The sequence below is a fragment of the Netta rufina genome (genome assembly GCF_964035555.1).
Source record: "Netta rufina genome assembly, chromosome: 1".
In the NCBI taxonomy this organism is placed as follows: domain Eukaryota; kingdom Metazoa; phylum Chordata; class Aves; order Anseriformes; family Anatidae; genus Netta; species Netta rufina.
The window spans coordinates 104,248,419-104,262,832 of NC_140123.1; the positions used below are offsets into that span (position 1 = coordinate 104,248,419).

Genomic DNA, 14,414 nt, shown 5'->3' on the forward strand with positions numbered 1-14,414 from the left:
AAATAGCCAGTGACACCAATGAAGGTAAAAGAAATATGCATCACATACCTTTTAAGAGCTTGCTAAAATCAAAGTTGCTCCGTGCTACCAAGTGGGGCACAACCTTCTGATAAAGGCATATGACCTGAAGCAATGCAGCTTTCAGGAACAGTGTCTCAGCATCATCTGAACCTAAATCAATCGTTAGCAGAATTAGTTCCTTCTTCCTTCACATCAAGAAATAACAGTGTAGCACCTATAGTACCAATCATGAGAAACACTAACAATATTTTCAATAGACTTGGCTATGAACTGATCATTTACCTTCCTCACTAACAACAGAAATAAAAGACACATTATGGAATCCCCAATTTCCTTTTCCAGTATTCCTGTTTTAATTTTACAAGTATTCTATCAACTTATTTAGTGCTTGAAGAGACAACTGTCGTTTTTATTTTGATTCTGAAGTGCTCACACAGATAAAGGTAACCTCAACATTTTAACACCCTCTAGAAGAACCCAGCCAGTTCCACTGCTGTTCAATTTAAGACTAAAAAAAAGAAAAAAGGAAAGGAAGAGATGATAGTCGGGCTGCTATTTTGGGGCAATACTATTTTAACCAAATGCCAGGTGGGTTTGACTGGGGAAGGGCATAAGCCAACACACTAATTTATTAGTTCAGTTAAAGATTTCTTTCTTTCCCTTATTTCTTTTTCAAGATGTCTTGAGAGGAGGATGACAACATGTATCTGGAAGAGAGAAATGCCAACCCCAGCTAAGGCAGCCATTTACTTCTTACGAGAAGCTATTTCAACAGCTAAGTATTCTTTCGGTTTATAACATGAGGATGCATAAAAGCTACTTGTTATCCAGTTACTAATGAGAGGAAGCAAAATAAATGAAAGGCAGCCAGAACTTTTTTTTAACACTTATCTTCTTCCTGCTAACTAGCTCTCCCTCAGGGAGCCATGAAGAACTGGATGGATGCCATACACAAACGTTGTCATTGTTTTCTTGAGTCTCAAATTGCATTAAAAGAGAATTTTCTGGTTGCCACAATGCAAATAAAGCTGCAAAAGGTGCACTAAGAGTAACTAATAGAATATTAACATTCTAGCATGAAGAGAAACTAAAGCTACAGTTCTTTAAAAAAAAAATAAATAAAAATAGCTGCTCCATTGGTTTTAGCAGGCACTCTACCAGTAAGTAGCCTTGGAGGGTCAGCACTGAGAACTAATCCGCTGCCTGAAGTCACACACAGAAGGACATTCTCTGAAGAACTCTCTGCTCCAGAAAGTCTCAATGTGGAGCATGCCCTGTCAAGGGCACAAAGCTGTCTGTAGATTTATCTTCAGCCTATAAGCAAACCATTGCAGGCTGCTAGCCAAGCTACAGAGGAGTACTAAAAATTCCAGTTCCCTGCAATGGGACAATGAAAGCAAGTCCTTCAGTAAGGACACTGTTTTTGTGAGAGTAAAACTGAAGCCTTCCACAACAACCCTCTGTGTCCTGTTTCCACTCCTGTGCTTACAGCAACGCAAGCATTTGTATAGCCACAGTAACTAGCTGCTTCCCAAAAAAATGATCTCATGGTAAAATAACATGCCAGACTAAATCACCCAAAGGGATTTTTCAGCTCCCCTGCCTGTTTTATTGTGTCACAGCAAAATACTTGTACTAGCACAGGAGGATCAAGGACAGAAGGGTTCAGTTTAACACAGGGAACTACAAAGTCCTGCGCCTGGGGAGGAACAACCCCAGGCACCAGTACATCCTGGGGGCCACCCAACTGGAAAGCACTTCACAGAAAGGAACTGGGGATGCTGCTGGACACCAAGCTGAACACAAGCCAGCAACGTGCCCTTGCAGCACAGAAGGCAAATGGTGTCCTGGGCTGCATTATGCAAAGCGTTGCCAGGAGGTTACAGAAGGAGATCCTTCCTGTCAGTTCAGCACCGGTGAGGCCACAGTTGGAAAGCTGCATCCAGTTGTGGGCTCCCCAGTGCAAGAGAGATATGGAGCTACTGGAGACAGTCCAGGGAAGGGTCACAAAGGTGATTAAGGGACTGGGACATCTCTCTCATGAGAAAATGCTGAGAGTGCTGGGACTGTTTAGCCCAGCGAAAAGGCTCAGGGGTGTTCTCATCAATGTCTATAAATAACTGAAGGCAGGGTGCAAAACAGATGGAGCCAGGCTCTTTTCTGTGGTGCTCAGTGCCAGGACAAGAGGTACAAGGCACAAACTGAAACACAGCAGGCTCCATCTGAACCTCAGGAAACACTTTTGTTTGTTTTTAAGGTGATGGAGCACTGGCACAGGTTGCCAAGGGAGGTTGTGGAGTCTTCCTCCATGGAGGATCTTCAAAACCCAACTGGACAAGGTTCTGGGCAACCTGCTTTAGGTGGCCCTGTTTGACCAGGGGGGTGGGACCAGGTCATCACCAGAGGAACCTCCCAACCTCAAGTATTCTGTGACACTGCAACAGCAGAAAGTCACACTGCTTAACCTCCCAGGAGCAATGCCAGCCTTCATTTATGTCAAACTTTTAGGCCATTATGACAATGGTCAGAATTAAACTGCCTGAAGAACTGAACAAAGCAAAGCTGAGTAGTAAATGCATGGCTGGTATCTGGACTCTGCTGGTGAACTGCCTTACACGGGGACAGGATTTTACACCACCCATTCACACACATGTAAGATGTGATGACTTCACCTGCTTTGCCTACCATGTTGTTCAGCAACTTCTGCTGTCTCAGTCGTTTCTTCCACAGTGGAAACCGCAGTTTCCCTTTTCTCCTCTTGCCCATCAGGACGTTCACTCCCTTGCTTCAGAAGGGACTGCCAAACAGCTACTATATTGTTCATGTCTGGTAAAAGCTAGAAGAAAACGGAGACAAATTGTGTTAACTCTCCTGTGTGAGACAAAGCCACTCCAATGAAAATCTTTACAACCAGCCAACATGAGGAGCTGCTGCTCTTCACTAAGTTTGCAACTGATCTTCTATTCACTCTGAAAAAGATCTGAAATCAAGTAGTTTACCTTCAATTCTGCATAACATAAATACATGAAAGAAAGTTTTATTGAAAAAGATTCCTGTAAAAAGTTTTTTTTTTTCTTCTTCTATCTGGGGGGCATATTTTCAACTCTAAGGCTACCTTGTCTAGTAACTTCTAATTGAACAAACTCTGCTGACTTCAATTTACTTGAACCAGGGGAATTTGCTTCTGACCCTGCTCTTGAAACTCATTTGCAGCACAACAGCTGCCGATGTTACAAATTTGTCTGACAACAAAGTTTTATTCACATTTCCATCAGCCAGATTTGCAAGAAAATCAGTCTATTACCACACCAGTTATTAACATTTCTTAAACCACAGCTTCCCCCCCCGCCAAGACACCATCTCCTTGCTTTCAGGCCACGACCACTTAGGGAGAAAGTGCAGAGGAGTAGGTACTTGCCACGCAATGACTCATGTGAGACCCCAACTGCCTTTTTACTTTGTACCTTGCTGATGGCTTCTCTGTACAGCTGTACAAATTCCTGCATCGTTGACAGTGAGTAGATTTCTGATTTTTGCCAAGTTTCTTCATTCAAGCAGTACTCAATATTCTTCAAAGCTCTTTTCAGAACCATTGACACAAGTGACAGTATGCTGTGCTTCACTACTTTGCTGGGTAACTGGAAGAGGGAAATTGAATTCATGATATTTCAGTAACTCTTCTTACTGCTTTGAACGTTCCCTGTATGTTAACATTTGCTAATGAATTAATTACTTTCTAAGCTTTGGATTGCAGGAGAGAATCTGTAGGTTTTCAGATTCCCAGCCCAAACTGCTAGGGAGCATTGGCAGAACTGGTGCTTGAGAATACCTGCTGGAAGCAGTACTGATAGGTTTTAGTTCATGTTCCAGTGTTTCCCCATGCCAGCTTTATGCTGCAATTGACCATATAAAACTTACAAGCAACTTAAACTTCTTGGATGATCTCACGCTTAAGTCAAACAGTATTAATTAGGACATAAAAATCCACTGAAATATAAGCTGCTCTTACATTTAGTCCTTGGGTGAACATTATTTTATTGCACACTGCAGGGACTGTCGTTACCATCACCATAGAAAGCAACCTGGGAAGAGGAATGAACTCTGAAGTCTTAAAAGAGTTGGAAATCTCTGGTTGAACCTCATAGATCTGAAATAAAAACAGATTAATCAAAATTAACAGTCACAGAGATAACAGCTTCTTCTGAGGAATGATTTACAAAAGAGCTCTGACTTTTCAAACATAGGTGACAGCACTAAATATCAACTTTTACACAGAAATGCTAAAGAGCATCCCCCTCAGGCTATTCAATGAAATGAAACATCTGCATGCAACCTGCACCCCTGCTACAAGCCAACACTTTTAAGAGATTACAGGTCGCACTTCCTCACTTCAAGCTAAAGCAAAGGGGCAGAGAAAGACTCAGAAAGGACAGAAGTTTCTTCTAGCTAGGCTTCTATGTTGCCGTATCTCAAAAACTGTATCAACAACATGAGGTATCTCGCTATTTCTTATGCCCATCTCTTCCTTCCTGGTTTAGTTAAATGTTTATACAGCCTCCTGCTCTAAATGGGGCTCTTTAGCAAATGACCTTCCAGCTCACTCTGTCTACACTTTTTAAAACAACTATGGCTCTGAGCCAGAGCTCATTTTCCTTAGCACCCACAGAAAACAGGATGCCATTTCTCCCCCCTTCATTTACTAACTTTGACATTTAACAGCATCCTGCTGCTTCTTTCCTAACATGTCCACAGTAATTGATGGTGTTATTTCAGAGCCATTAAGTCCTTCCCTTTTAACTCACTTAAAACTCCATCACCTAACTTCCTCATTGCTGGTTTGTTTTAAAACAATTAGTTACGAAACTCTGTGCCTGTCTGCCTTTTTAGTGATTTTAATAAACTCTCTTAAAATACTGTTCACTTACAGCTGTGAACACAATATATCTTCAAACAAGCGAGTTTCTTCCAAAACAGAACAGCTGTTTCTAATACGAAAATAAAAAACACCCCCTGATCTTCAACTTATTTGCTGATTCATTCCAGTGAAACTCTTCACTAGGAGGACCTGGTCTAAGTCAAAAACAATTCTGTTAGTTTATACCTAACATGGCCACACCACAGGCTGACTGGGTCCTGTATGGCAACAGTACCCAAACTATAATAAATTTTACACAGCAATGGCAGCACTTGTAATGTGTTATAATATCTGTCTGTAAGAACTGCAAAGGCAGGCTTCCCAATCAAAGGTCCTTTGCTTGGTAACTTTTCACTAGGTCAGGAATGTCTGACTTTGCCATCTTTCCTATTATGATTAGGGGTATTTCTGCAGTATTGCTTAGTCAACACTGTTCCGGTTTTCAGAGGAAAAGAAAGAGTGTTGGAATTGCACATTTCTATTTAGAAGTGGTATGCATCTTTCATACTCTTACCTTTTTGAGTAACTTCATATTGTCCATCCAAGCTGACTTCACTCTAGGAACAAAGGAATACTGAGTCTCCTTGAAGTACCTATTCAATAGATCTGGACATACTTTAAGAATGTTCACCACGAGATCAGCAACCATTTCATCTTCTGTTGCTGTTTTTAAGCCAAGCAGAAAGCGCAGAAGCACCACATTTCCTCCCCTATCAAAGATAAAAAAAAAAAAAAAACATTTTTAAGAAAGAAATCCTCACTTCAATACATGCAATTCTAACTCTACAACTCCAAGTTAATATTGCAATGCAAAAAGTTAAATTGCCTCTGTCACTGGGACAAATCCAAAGCAAGATCTCTCAAACTGTTCACATAATCTGAGTTTATATTGAGAAAAGTAAGAACTAAAGTTATGTCTATTTTTTTTTTCAAGACTAATAGTAATTACCTTTAACTAAAACCACAATGTTTCACAAACACTCTAACCAAACTTCACAAAGCTGAAAATGTACTATTACAGCTTTAATATTAAACTTGAAAGCAGTCCATGTTCTTTCAGTTCTCCTCCCCTCCGCCCCCCCGCCTTTTTTTTTCTGTATGTCCCTAAGCAAAGAGAAAATATCAGGTTAATACCAGTTAAAATTTTGCTCTAGCACCACTCAGTACCTGCTACTATGATCTACTGCCTTCATTGACCAGCTAACATAATGAAGCAGAGGCATCCTATGGTAGTCCCTCCATAGAATCACAAGAGTCTAAACTGTTTTCCCGATGAATTAACGTATCAGTGTACATATATTTTAACTAGTCACCCAGTGGAAACAGTAAGGTAAAACAGTATTTCAAGATCAGGTGTTGCAGACCAAACTCCGGCATTACTGAAATCAACAGTGACATTTTGCCAAGTTCTAGGATAAACCACATCTGGTTTTACCATATATAAATTAGATTAGATATTTTACCATCTGGTTTACACTGCAGCTTTGGTATTTTATTTTCACACCACAAACCTGTGGTCCAGAATCAAACCTTACAATAACAGACTTGGTATCTAGTCATTCATTGAAATGGCTCAGAGAAACACAACCAGTGCCTCCAAATCCCTACAAATATAGCTGAACACTCTCTACTCCAGTAGGCAGAGGCATAAGGAGATATAGTAGTTTGATCTTGTGAAATTAAAAATAAAAGCAAAACAAAAAACAGCAATATACTTCTTTCTTGTGCTACAAGTTGCTGAGACAGAAGTAAAGTTAAGCAAAGTTAACTTGCAAGGGCCTGGAAAGGCAGACAAGAAAACTAGTGATGGCTTTCTTGTTGCTAGCACGAAGCACATGTAGAATCTCAGCTTACTGATCATTTACCTTCCAGAAGTTCCAAGACTTGGATCATAGAAAGTTATGCCATGTTTCAGAGAACAGCAGAGGTCCATCAAGAAATTATGAACAAGTTCTCGTACCATCAATTTTCCCACATCTTCAGAACCTTTAGTTACCTAGAAAAATCAAAAAGGAGTAAAAAAGACATGATTTTCAGTATCAATGAAGAAAATTTTGCCTCAATTTCACTCTTCTATAAATTTTATGGAGCTCCTTTTATACAGAAATGCTAAAAGAAAGTTTAATTTAGATATATATAACTTATGTAAATTGGGGAAAGGCCACACCGGGATTTTGAAGACAAGGATGTAAAATTACAAACTTACAACCTTACAGGCAGGTTCAGTATGACGAAGTTCAGAAATACAAAAAATAAGTCACTGAAGCCTTCAGTGTAAAGCAGTGTAGGCCAATTTGGCAGAATATGGAACAACTTTAATATAGGACAAGAAAGATGGATAGCTAACAATGCACTGAATTTGCCAATGTTTCAGGGAAAGAAGGTAGGGTATGAATGCCTTTACAGTCACTGTACAAAAATGGAGGAAGTAACCAAATACTCCTACCTATCAAAAAGAAGAAAAAGAAGTGAACCCAAATTCCATTAATCTTTTACATTACTTTAGGAATGTGATTTTGTGGCCTAGCAGAATCAACTACAGCTCAACCCTTAGAAACCCTGCCAGCCTCTCAAACTGTGCAAGCTGAAAAGGCTGGCAACTATCTTGGAAGTTTAGATCTCAGATAAGATCAGTCTGTAGGACGGAAATGAGGCACATAGTAAGAACACTGCTCCTGGCATATTATCCTATAGAGACATCAATGTGTCCAGGCAATGGAGTACAATATTCACACGCAAAAGCCCCATTTCTCCCTGGTCAACAGATCTGCATGGCAGTTCTGGCAGTCAGGGAGGGGAAACAAACCCTCCTCCTTGAGCAGTGAGAAGCAGCAGAAAACTAGGGTATCTTTTTCAGAAGCCCCAGCAGATCTCTCCTCTTGAACTCCTGGTTACCTAACCACAGCTAGATATTTGAAAACCCATGGGCTGAACACAGAAGAAGAAGAAGAAAAAAGGCAAGATAATGAATATAACTGACAAGAAACAAGCTACCAGACCTTGAAATCTGCAGAGCTGACATCAGTAATCCCATTCCACCTGTAAAGTGAAGCTATGTGATTCAACACTTCTGCAGTAAAAAAGCGCACCTTCTGTGTTTTGGTGACATTTTTGTTTTGAACCACCTGAAAAGAATTAGAAAAAAAACACTTTATTATAAGTTATCGCAAAATAATGGCAAATTAGCAACACATTCCACAAAATCCTTAACTAGCTGCACAATGACTCACTTTCAAAGAAGACATCAGAAAGACATAACAAGCTGCAGTCCTCAAACAGTATTACAGCCAAGCTATCAACCTCCAACAGGTAGCATCAGCAATGGACAAACTTTCAGCAGTTTGCAGCAGCATGGTGCCAACATACTGAAGAGCTGCGTATTTTACGAGAAATTGTGCAAATTGTTTCCAGCAGCAAAGAAAACAGAAAACAAGGAGGCAAAGACATTTCAAGTATATATCATACCTTAGTTTTCAGTGTGGAGAGTAGAAGATTGACAGTAGAAACTTTGTCTTCCTTTATTCCAGAACGAAGAATATCTGGAATGAAATCTAAGACGACATTTCAAACGTTAAGTGAAGATGTGAAAGCTATTTTCATACTAAAACACTTCAGTGAATTCATCCCCATTTCTCTTCAATGTCATACTATTTACTTTGCTGTTATTTTAAGAATGAACCAAAAGGCTGCAGTAAGAGTTCAGAATGATGATGCGTCTATAACTACAGTGACAAATATGTAATGCTGCCAAACTTACTTTCAGCATAACTTGCTAATTTCCCAGGTCAGTTATTAATGCCATCTGTCAACTTCAAATATATTTCAGGCCCCAATCTGCTGTGCAGTATTTGAACTTGAGTTAATGATGGGCTTCCTTTCCACTGATGGGCTCACAATTGTTTCACTGGATGAGTCTCAAAAGTTTGCAGGTTACATCTAAAGCTACCTCAACTTTCAGCTCACCTGTGCGTTCCAAGTTTAGAGAACTGGAATGTCCCAGACAGGGTAATGAAAGCCAGCTGGGCTGACTGGCTCAGCACACTGTAAACTGCCATCCCCTGATCTGAAAGAACTGAACAACTGCAAGCAACTGAAGGAAATCTGCAGCTCACAGGGTAGCGTGAACAATACAAGTAAATAGTTATGACCTGGTTTTACTCCCTCACCATAGAAGAAATGAATTCCAGCTAACAGATGTCCCGTTTTAAAGTCCTGTTTGAATTCCTTCATAACCACACCAAAGGCAGCAATTCACTGCTTGAGAAACATCAGCAGTACTTTTCAAACCACAGAAGCCAACGTAAGTCTTACATTCAACTTCAGCACATAAGGGATCAAGTTTTCATTAAGTGTATGTAGGATTTGACTTTCTGGATCCTTGTCAGGTCAGTTTGGACCCCTTCTCCAAGAGATACAGACTGGGCTTACATATAATGCTTCCATAAAGGATGCAAATGATGTTACATAGGTCTCCTGAAACACTGACAAAAAACAGTCTCAGAGAGCATACAAGAGTTGGCCTGCATGAGGTTGGAAAGGAAACTAAAGTAAGTGCAGACTTCATCTTCAACGCTTTTCAAAAAAACGTAATAATAAAACACATCCAGTATGTGTTATGAGCAAGTCTAGAGGCCACGTAGTTTTTTTCTGTTTATTGACTCTCTGGCCTCAAAAGTTGTATTACATTTACTTTTTTTAGATCTGTGTGATCAAGGGCTTTCTATTTTTGCACTGCCTTTTCAGATACAAAATGTTATTCTCAAGTAAAAGAGGCACTTACTAAAACACTGAAGTAGTTTAAAGTTTTTCGGGTAACAAAAATAAAAATATGCTTTGTTATCTTATTAGTGCTGTTTTAACTGGTTCACATTTTGAAATAGTTCATATTTATTATCATCTTTAAAGGACTCTACCTTAAAATAAATGTAAGCAGTTGTGAAATACCTTTTAATTCCAGCACTTGTACCAAGATTGCATTGTCACCAGCAATTAAAAAGGAGAGAGCAAACTGAATATATGCCATACGGACATCAGGTCTCCCCTTAAAGAAAGAAAAAAAGTATCATTGGTATGCAGTATTAATTTTGCAGTTGTGTACAATTTGTAACAATTCGTTATCATTGTATCAATCCTCTCTCCATTAAAACAACTGCAGAACCTCCATTTATTTCAGTGGGGCCAAACCACAATCCTTGCATTGGAAAAAAAAAAAAAAAAAAAGACTTAACTCTTCACATAAACCAATAACTGAATAGTTTACAGAAGTTTACCACCACTTTCGCTCTGTTTTAGCCAGTGAAAAGCCAGAAAAGGGTAGCCCACATTTTATATTTCATCAGAGCTTATTAGAAACAGACAAGGCCATTTGATGTTAAACAGTAAATACTACATAGCAGTGTTAAGAAGGTTAGCCTGAGGAGCTCTGCACCCTGACAAGATGAGAACGATCAGCATGGGATGAAAAACGAAGCAAGCTGTACCTCAGGGTGCTTGCCAGATATCCCACAACTGCAAAGACTCAGAAACATGCCCTGGGGATTTCCTACATAAGGAGATGGGAAACTCCTGCCCCATAGATCAGTTCTGCTGCCTATTAGAAACAATCAAGAAGCATTTCAGCCTGACACAGGACAGGAAGGAAGAGGCACGTTCTTGCAGATGAAAATATGGCAAAAGAGTCTTTGGCAACAGTTTTAAATAACTTGGTAGAAGAAAACTGATGGAGCCAAGACATAGCATTCCATGGCACACCCACAGACAGACATTTAATTTACCTTCTTATCTCTTTTCTTCACTAATCCAGGCAGAGATTTGTTATTGAAATCAAAGTGGCTGTACACATCCCTTGCTGAATCCGGTCCCTGAGCCACCATTGCTGACAACAGGGTAAGGCACACTCGGCTCATCCTAAAACGAAACAGAGGACAACCTGCAAGTTATTTCTGGGACGACAGCTATGCAAACCAACAACCCAAGAGAAAACGGAAAGAAAGATGATTTTATAACAAAATAAATTATCCCATTCCTCCTCTGACATCCACCCAAGCCTTCAGATGTTTCAGGCATAAAGCAATTTGCAGAGCCAGTCCCAACATGAACAATCAAGACAGCCACTCAGAATGTATCCCCACTCATGCAAACCTCTTGCTGCAGTTGATGGGAGCTTTAATTGAACATGTAACCAATTATTTATACATCACAATACAAATTTAGACCAAACACACATTATTACATTATTTATAAAGAACACCAGAGTTCTTTATAAACAGCTTATTTTTCCAAGCATACTTTGCAGGACTGAGGCCTCTGTCCAAAAACGCTTATGCAGTTTACAGCCACAAACAGGTCCATAGGAACTAAAACTGATATTAAAGATAATGACATGCATTGCATAGGCCAAAGAAAAACTGTATTTGTTTTTTCTTTGGTGTTGTGCTAGTTGAATGATGGCAATTTTCTTGCACTTAAGTGCAGCACAGTAGCCGTGTTCTTGGCATTGATCTAAATCCCAAGATTTACTCTCAGTTTGGATTCTTGCTCACTGACCACTGGGAATATTTGCCTGAGAAATTAGAAGGGAAGTTAAATAATCAAAACTATTGTTTAGGCCATGATAATAGCAACTGGGGAGGAGGGGAGAGGGAAGAAGGGAAAAAGGAATGCCTACTTATATTCTTCCCAAAAATTAAGCTGCAGTGAGAGGCTGGATATTCATCTCATAAAGTAAGATAAAAGGAATAACATGCCAAAAATTAAGGACTCCCAGATTCCATTGAAATCTGCAATTTATTTCAATGGGAACACTGACACAGCCATCAGGCACAAGCATGAAGTCCTCCATCACCTGAACAGCCACTACTCAGTAAGAGTTTTGGAGTCTGTCCATGATTTTCCACTCATGGACAATCTGTAAGAAAGCAATACGATGAAAGCAGAGATCCTATCTAGACATATCACTAGTATAAAAACCCCTTTGCACATCCACGAGGTAGCACAGAAAAAGCAGAGCATATTATTTTACGATGCTCACATTCTACGTATTTTTATTGTGAAGAACATTATGAAAAAGCAACTGACAAAATATCAAAAACTTTTCAGCATGGGCAGCTTTGTTTCTGAAAAAAAGGATGCCACCACAAATATGTGTGATGGCATCACTGTGCAGGTTCTAGACAGGTTTCTCCAGAAGTTGTAATCTTTAAATTATTCATAAGTGCAAACCTTGCGCAGTTTCAAAGTTTATTTTACAATATACCTATCCACACACATTTGGAACTGTATGTGCAGTTAAAACACTTGTTGCAGTGAGATCAGCTCAGTGGTATCTAGGAAGCATGGTCATGTCCGTGAACTGGAAACCTTGGAAAGACTTCCATGTGCAATCATTTTACAAAATGTGGAACAAAATCATTAAGTAACAGTGGATCATTAGCAATAAGTCAGGCTGAGTTTTGCAGTTTCATGTATTTATGTGCAAGACACAGACAGCCCTTTAGGACCAATGCAGAGCAACTGAGAGATTCTCCTCAACACTATGGAGAAGACTTGCCTGTAATTTTCAGAATACAATGCAGCATAGATCAATCGCATGTAGGTATGAATCATCTTTTTGACTATGTTCATTCCCACAACAGAAAAATGGGAGAGGTCGCTGGCTGTCCTCAGTAAAATGGCTTCCAGAGCTTGAAAGATTAGTATCATCTGTAAAATACATAAATATATTAATATATTTCAATATCAGATAGGGCTTGAAACTGTTAGCTGAGCAAACAGTAAAAAATGCCTTTAAAAAGAAGAGTAACCCTACCACAAGAGGAAAACTTCAAAATATGAAGGCAAAGTTAACTTCTGAATTCTCTCCTAAACGCTTCCTTTTCTAATGGATCAATTCTGAGAGTGTGAATCTTCAAGAAAGCCCCTATACAGACACTATATGAAAGACCAGAGAGTCACAGAGGGGCAGACAACTCCTCTTTTTTTTTTTACAGCTGCAAAACTAATGAAATTCAAAGGACAACTTTGTTTGGAAGCCCACACCATATGTGCTGACTGAAGGCCTGGACAACCCTGGACAAACAAGAAAAAGGGATCCTTCTTCACATGTGAATGGAGACCTACGTGCACATGCATGATTTATCTGTATGCACAACAGCAGCTTCTGGGAAGGCAAAAGCTGACTGCAGCATAAATCTTAGCACAGGCTGGATGGATCTTTTTAAATTGGAGGCCAAGACCTAGGGCTGATGAACCTAAGCTGTAAGAGGGAACTGTTACTAACTGCACAACGAAATCTGCTGGAGGAAACCATGTGAACTGTTCCAGCTTCATAATGAACTCCTGGCTGAAACTGGAGCCCACTCTGCAAGGGGAATGTATTCATCACAAGTATTAGCCTCCATCAGTAAAAGGATCTTGAAGAAAGCATTTAATTGAACGTGGTTGTGATTACACAGATTGTCATTACACAAACAGAAATGACAAACTAATGCAAAGACCGACACACAGAGATTAAAGTGAAGAGCATCAAATTTTATATTGTAAGCAGACCTAAGTTAATAATGCTGCCATGGTGCTCACTGTGAAAGGAGCTTTTTAATTATTTAGTTTATTCGTCATATTCTGAGGAAGACAAATTGTTTCCAGCCCAGGTGATAAAAACAATGTCAGATTTAGCAGTGGCTTCTTGGACATGCTGGTGTGTCAGGGAAATGTCTAGTTATGAGAATAACTGTTTTCAGCAGACTATTTTATTGTTGTGTAGTTGTTTCTGTTGACCCCTTAATTTTATTTATGTTCTCTTGTTGACAGTTAAAGACCTGTAAGAGGCTAATTTTGGCTGGACTGCTTGTTGTGCTGCACATTAAATACAGGGTTGTCTTTGGGATGGAAAGGCCATCTCCCACTTGACCAATGCTTCTGCCACTGTGACTTCCAGTGAAAAATTTAATAAAAAGGAACCGCACACCTAAGTGTTATCAGGGTTATTTATGCTGCAGAGCATCTCTCTGGCAGCGCTGCTCCCAGTCAGGGCAGTCCTCAGGGCTCACCTCGCTTTCTGGCTTCCTCTCCCCATCCAGCAGCTTGAAAATTTCGGCGCACTCCACGGAAATCTTGACGTAGCCCTCCACCACGTCGTAGAGCTGTGCAGCCGGCAGCTCCTTCGCCACGGACACGAAGGTTTCCAGCCCTGCAAGACAGCGGCGACCTCCGCATGAGGGGCTCCCCCCGCGGCTTGCAGCCAGCCCACCGCCGGGGACGGCGGCTCCATCACCTGCCCCTCGCGGTGTCCCCCACCCCCACGACCCCAAAGCGGGGTCCCCACAGCCGGCCCCTCACCCTTCCCGGCGGTGCTGGGGTCCCGTAGCAGCGCCTTGAAGCGGACACCCGTGAACTCGCCCTCCTCGCCCCGGGCTCGCTTGGCCGCCGGCTCGCCGGCCCCGGCCCCGGCCGCGGGCACGCCGCGCCGCTTGGGCGCCAT

The 14,414-nt window shown here is 40.7% G+C and overlaps 1 protein-coding gene across 1 annotated transcript in view; it reads right to left on the reverse strand.

The window, feature by feature from the left end:
* URB1 (URB1 ribosome biogenesis homolog) overlaps positions 1 to 14,414 on the reverse strand; it is a gene marked incomplete at its 5' end in the record, with an annotated part of 45,703 nt that extends 31,289 nt beyond the window's left edge. Inside the window, 13 exons of the mRNA XM_084306329.1 lie at positions 49 to 171; positions 2,707 to 2,857; positions 3,486 to 3,659; positions 4,031 to 4,168; positions 5,451 to 5,646; positions 6,802 to 6,932; positions 7,936 to 8,061; positions 8,402 to 8,487; positions 9,881 to 9,977; positions 10,711 to 10,843; positions 12,486 to 12,637; positions 13,984 to 14,123; positions 14,273 to 14,414. Coding sequence (XP_084162455.1) covers positions 49 to 171; positions 2,707 to 2,857; positions 3,486 to 3,659; positions 4,031 to 4,168; positions 5,451 to 5,646; positions 6,802 to 6,932; positions 7,936 to 8,061; positions 8,402 to 8,487; positions 9,881 to 9,977; positions 10,711 to 10,843; positions 12,486 to 12,637; positions 13,984 to 14,123; positions 14,273 to 14,414 — 1,789 coding nt within the window. The remainder of the gene's footprint in view (positions 1 to 48; positions 172 to 2,706; positions 2,858 to 3,485; positions 3,660 to 4,030; positions 4,169 to 5,450; positions 5,647 to 6,801; positions 6,933 to 7,935; positions 8,062 to 8,401; positions 8,488 to 9,880; positions 9,978 to 10,710; positions 10,844 to 12,485; positions 12,638 to 13,983; positions 14,124 to 14,272) is intronic.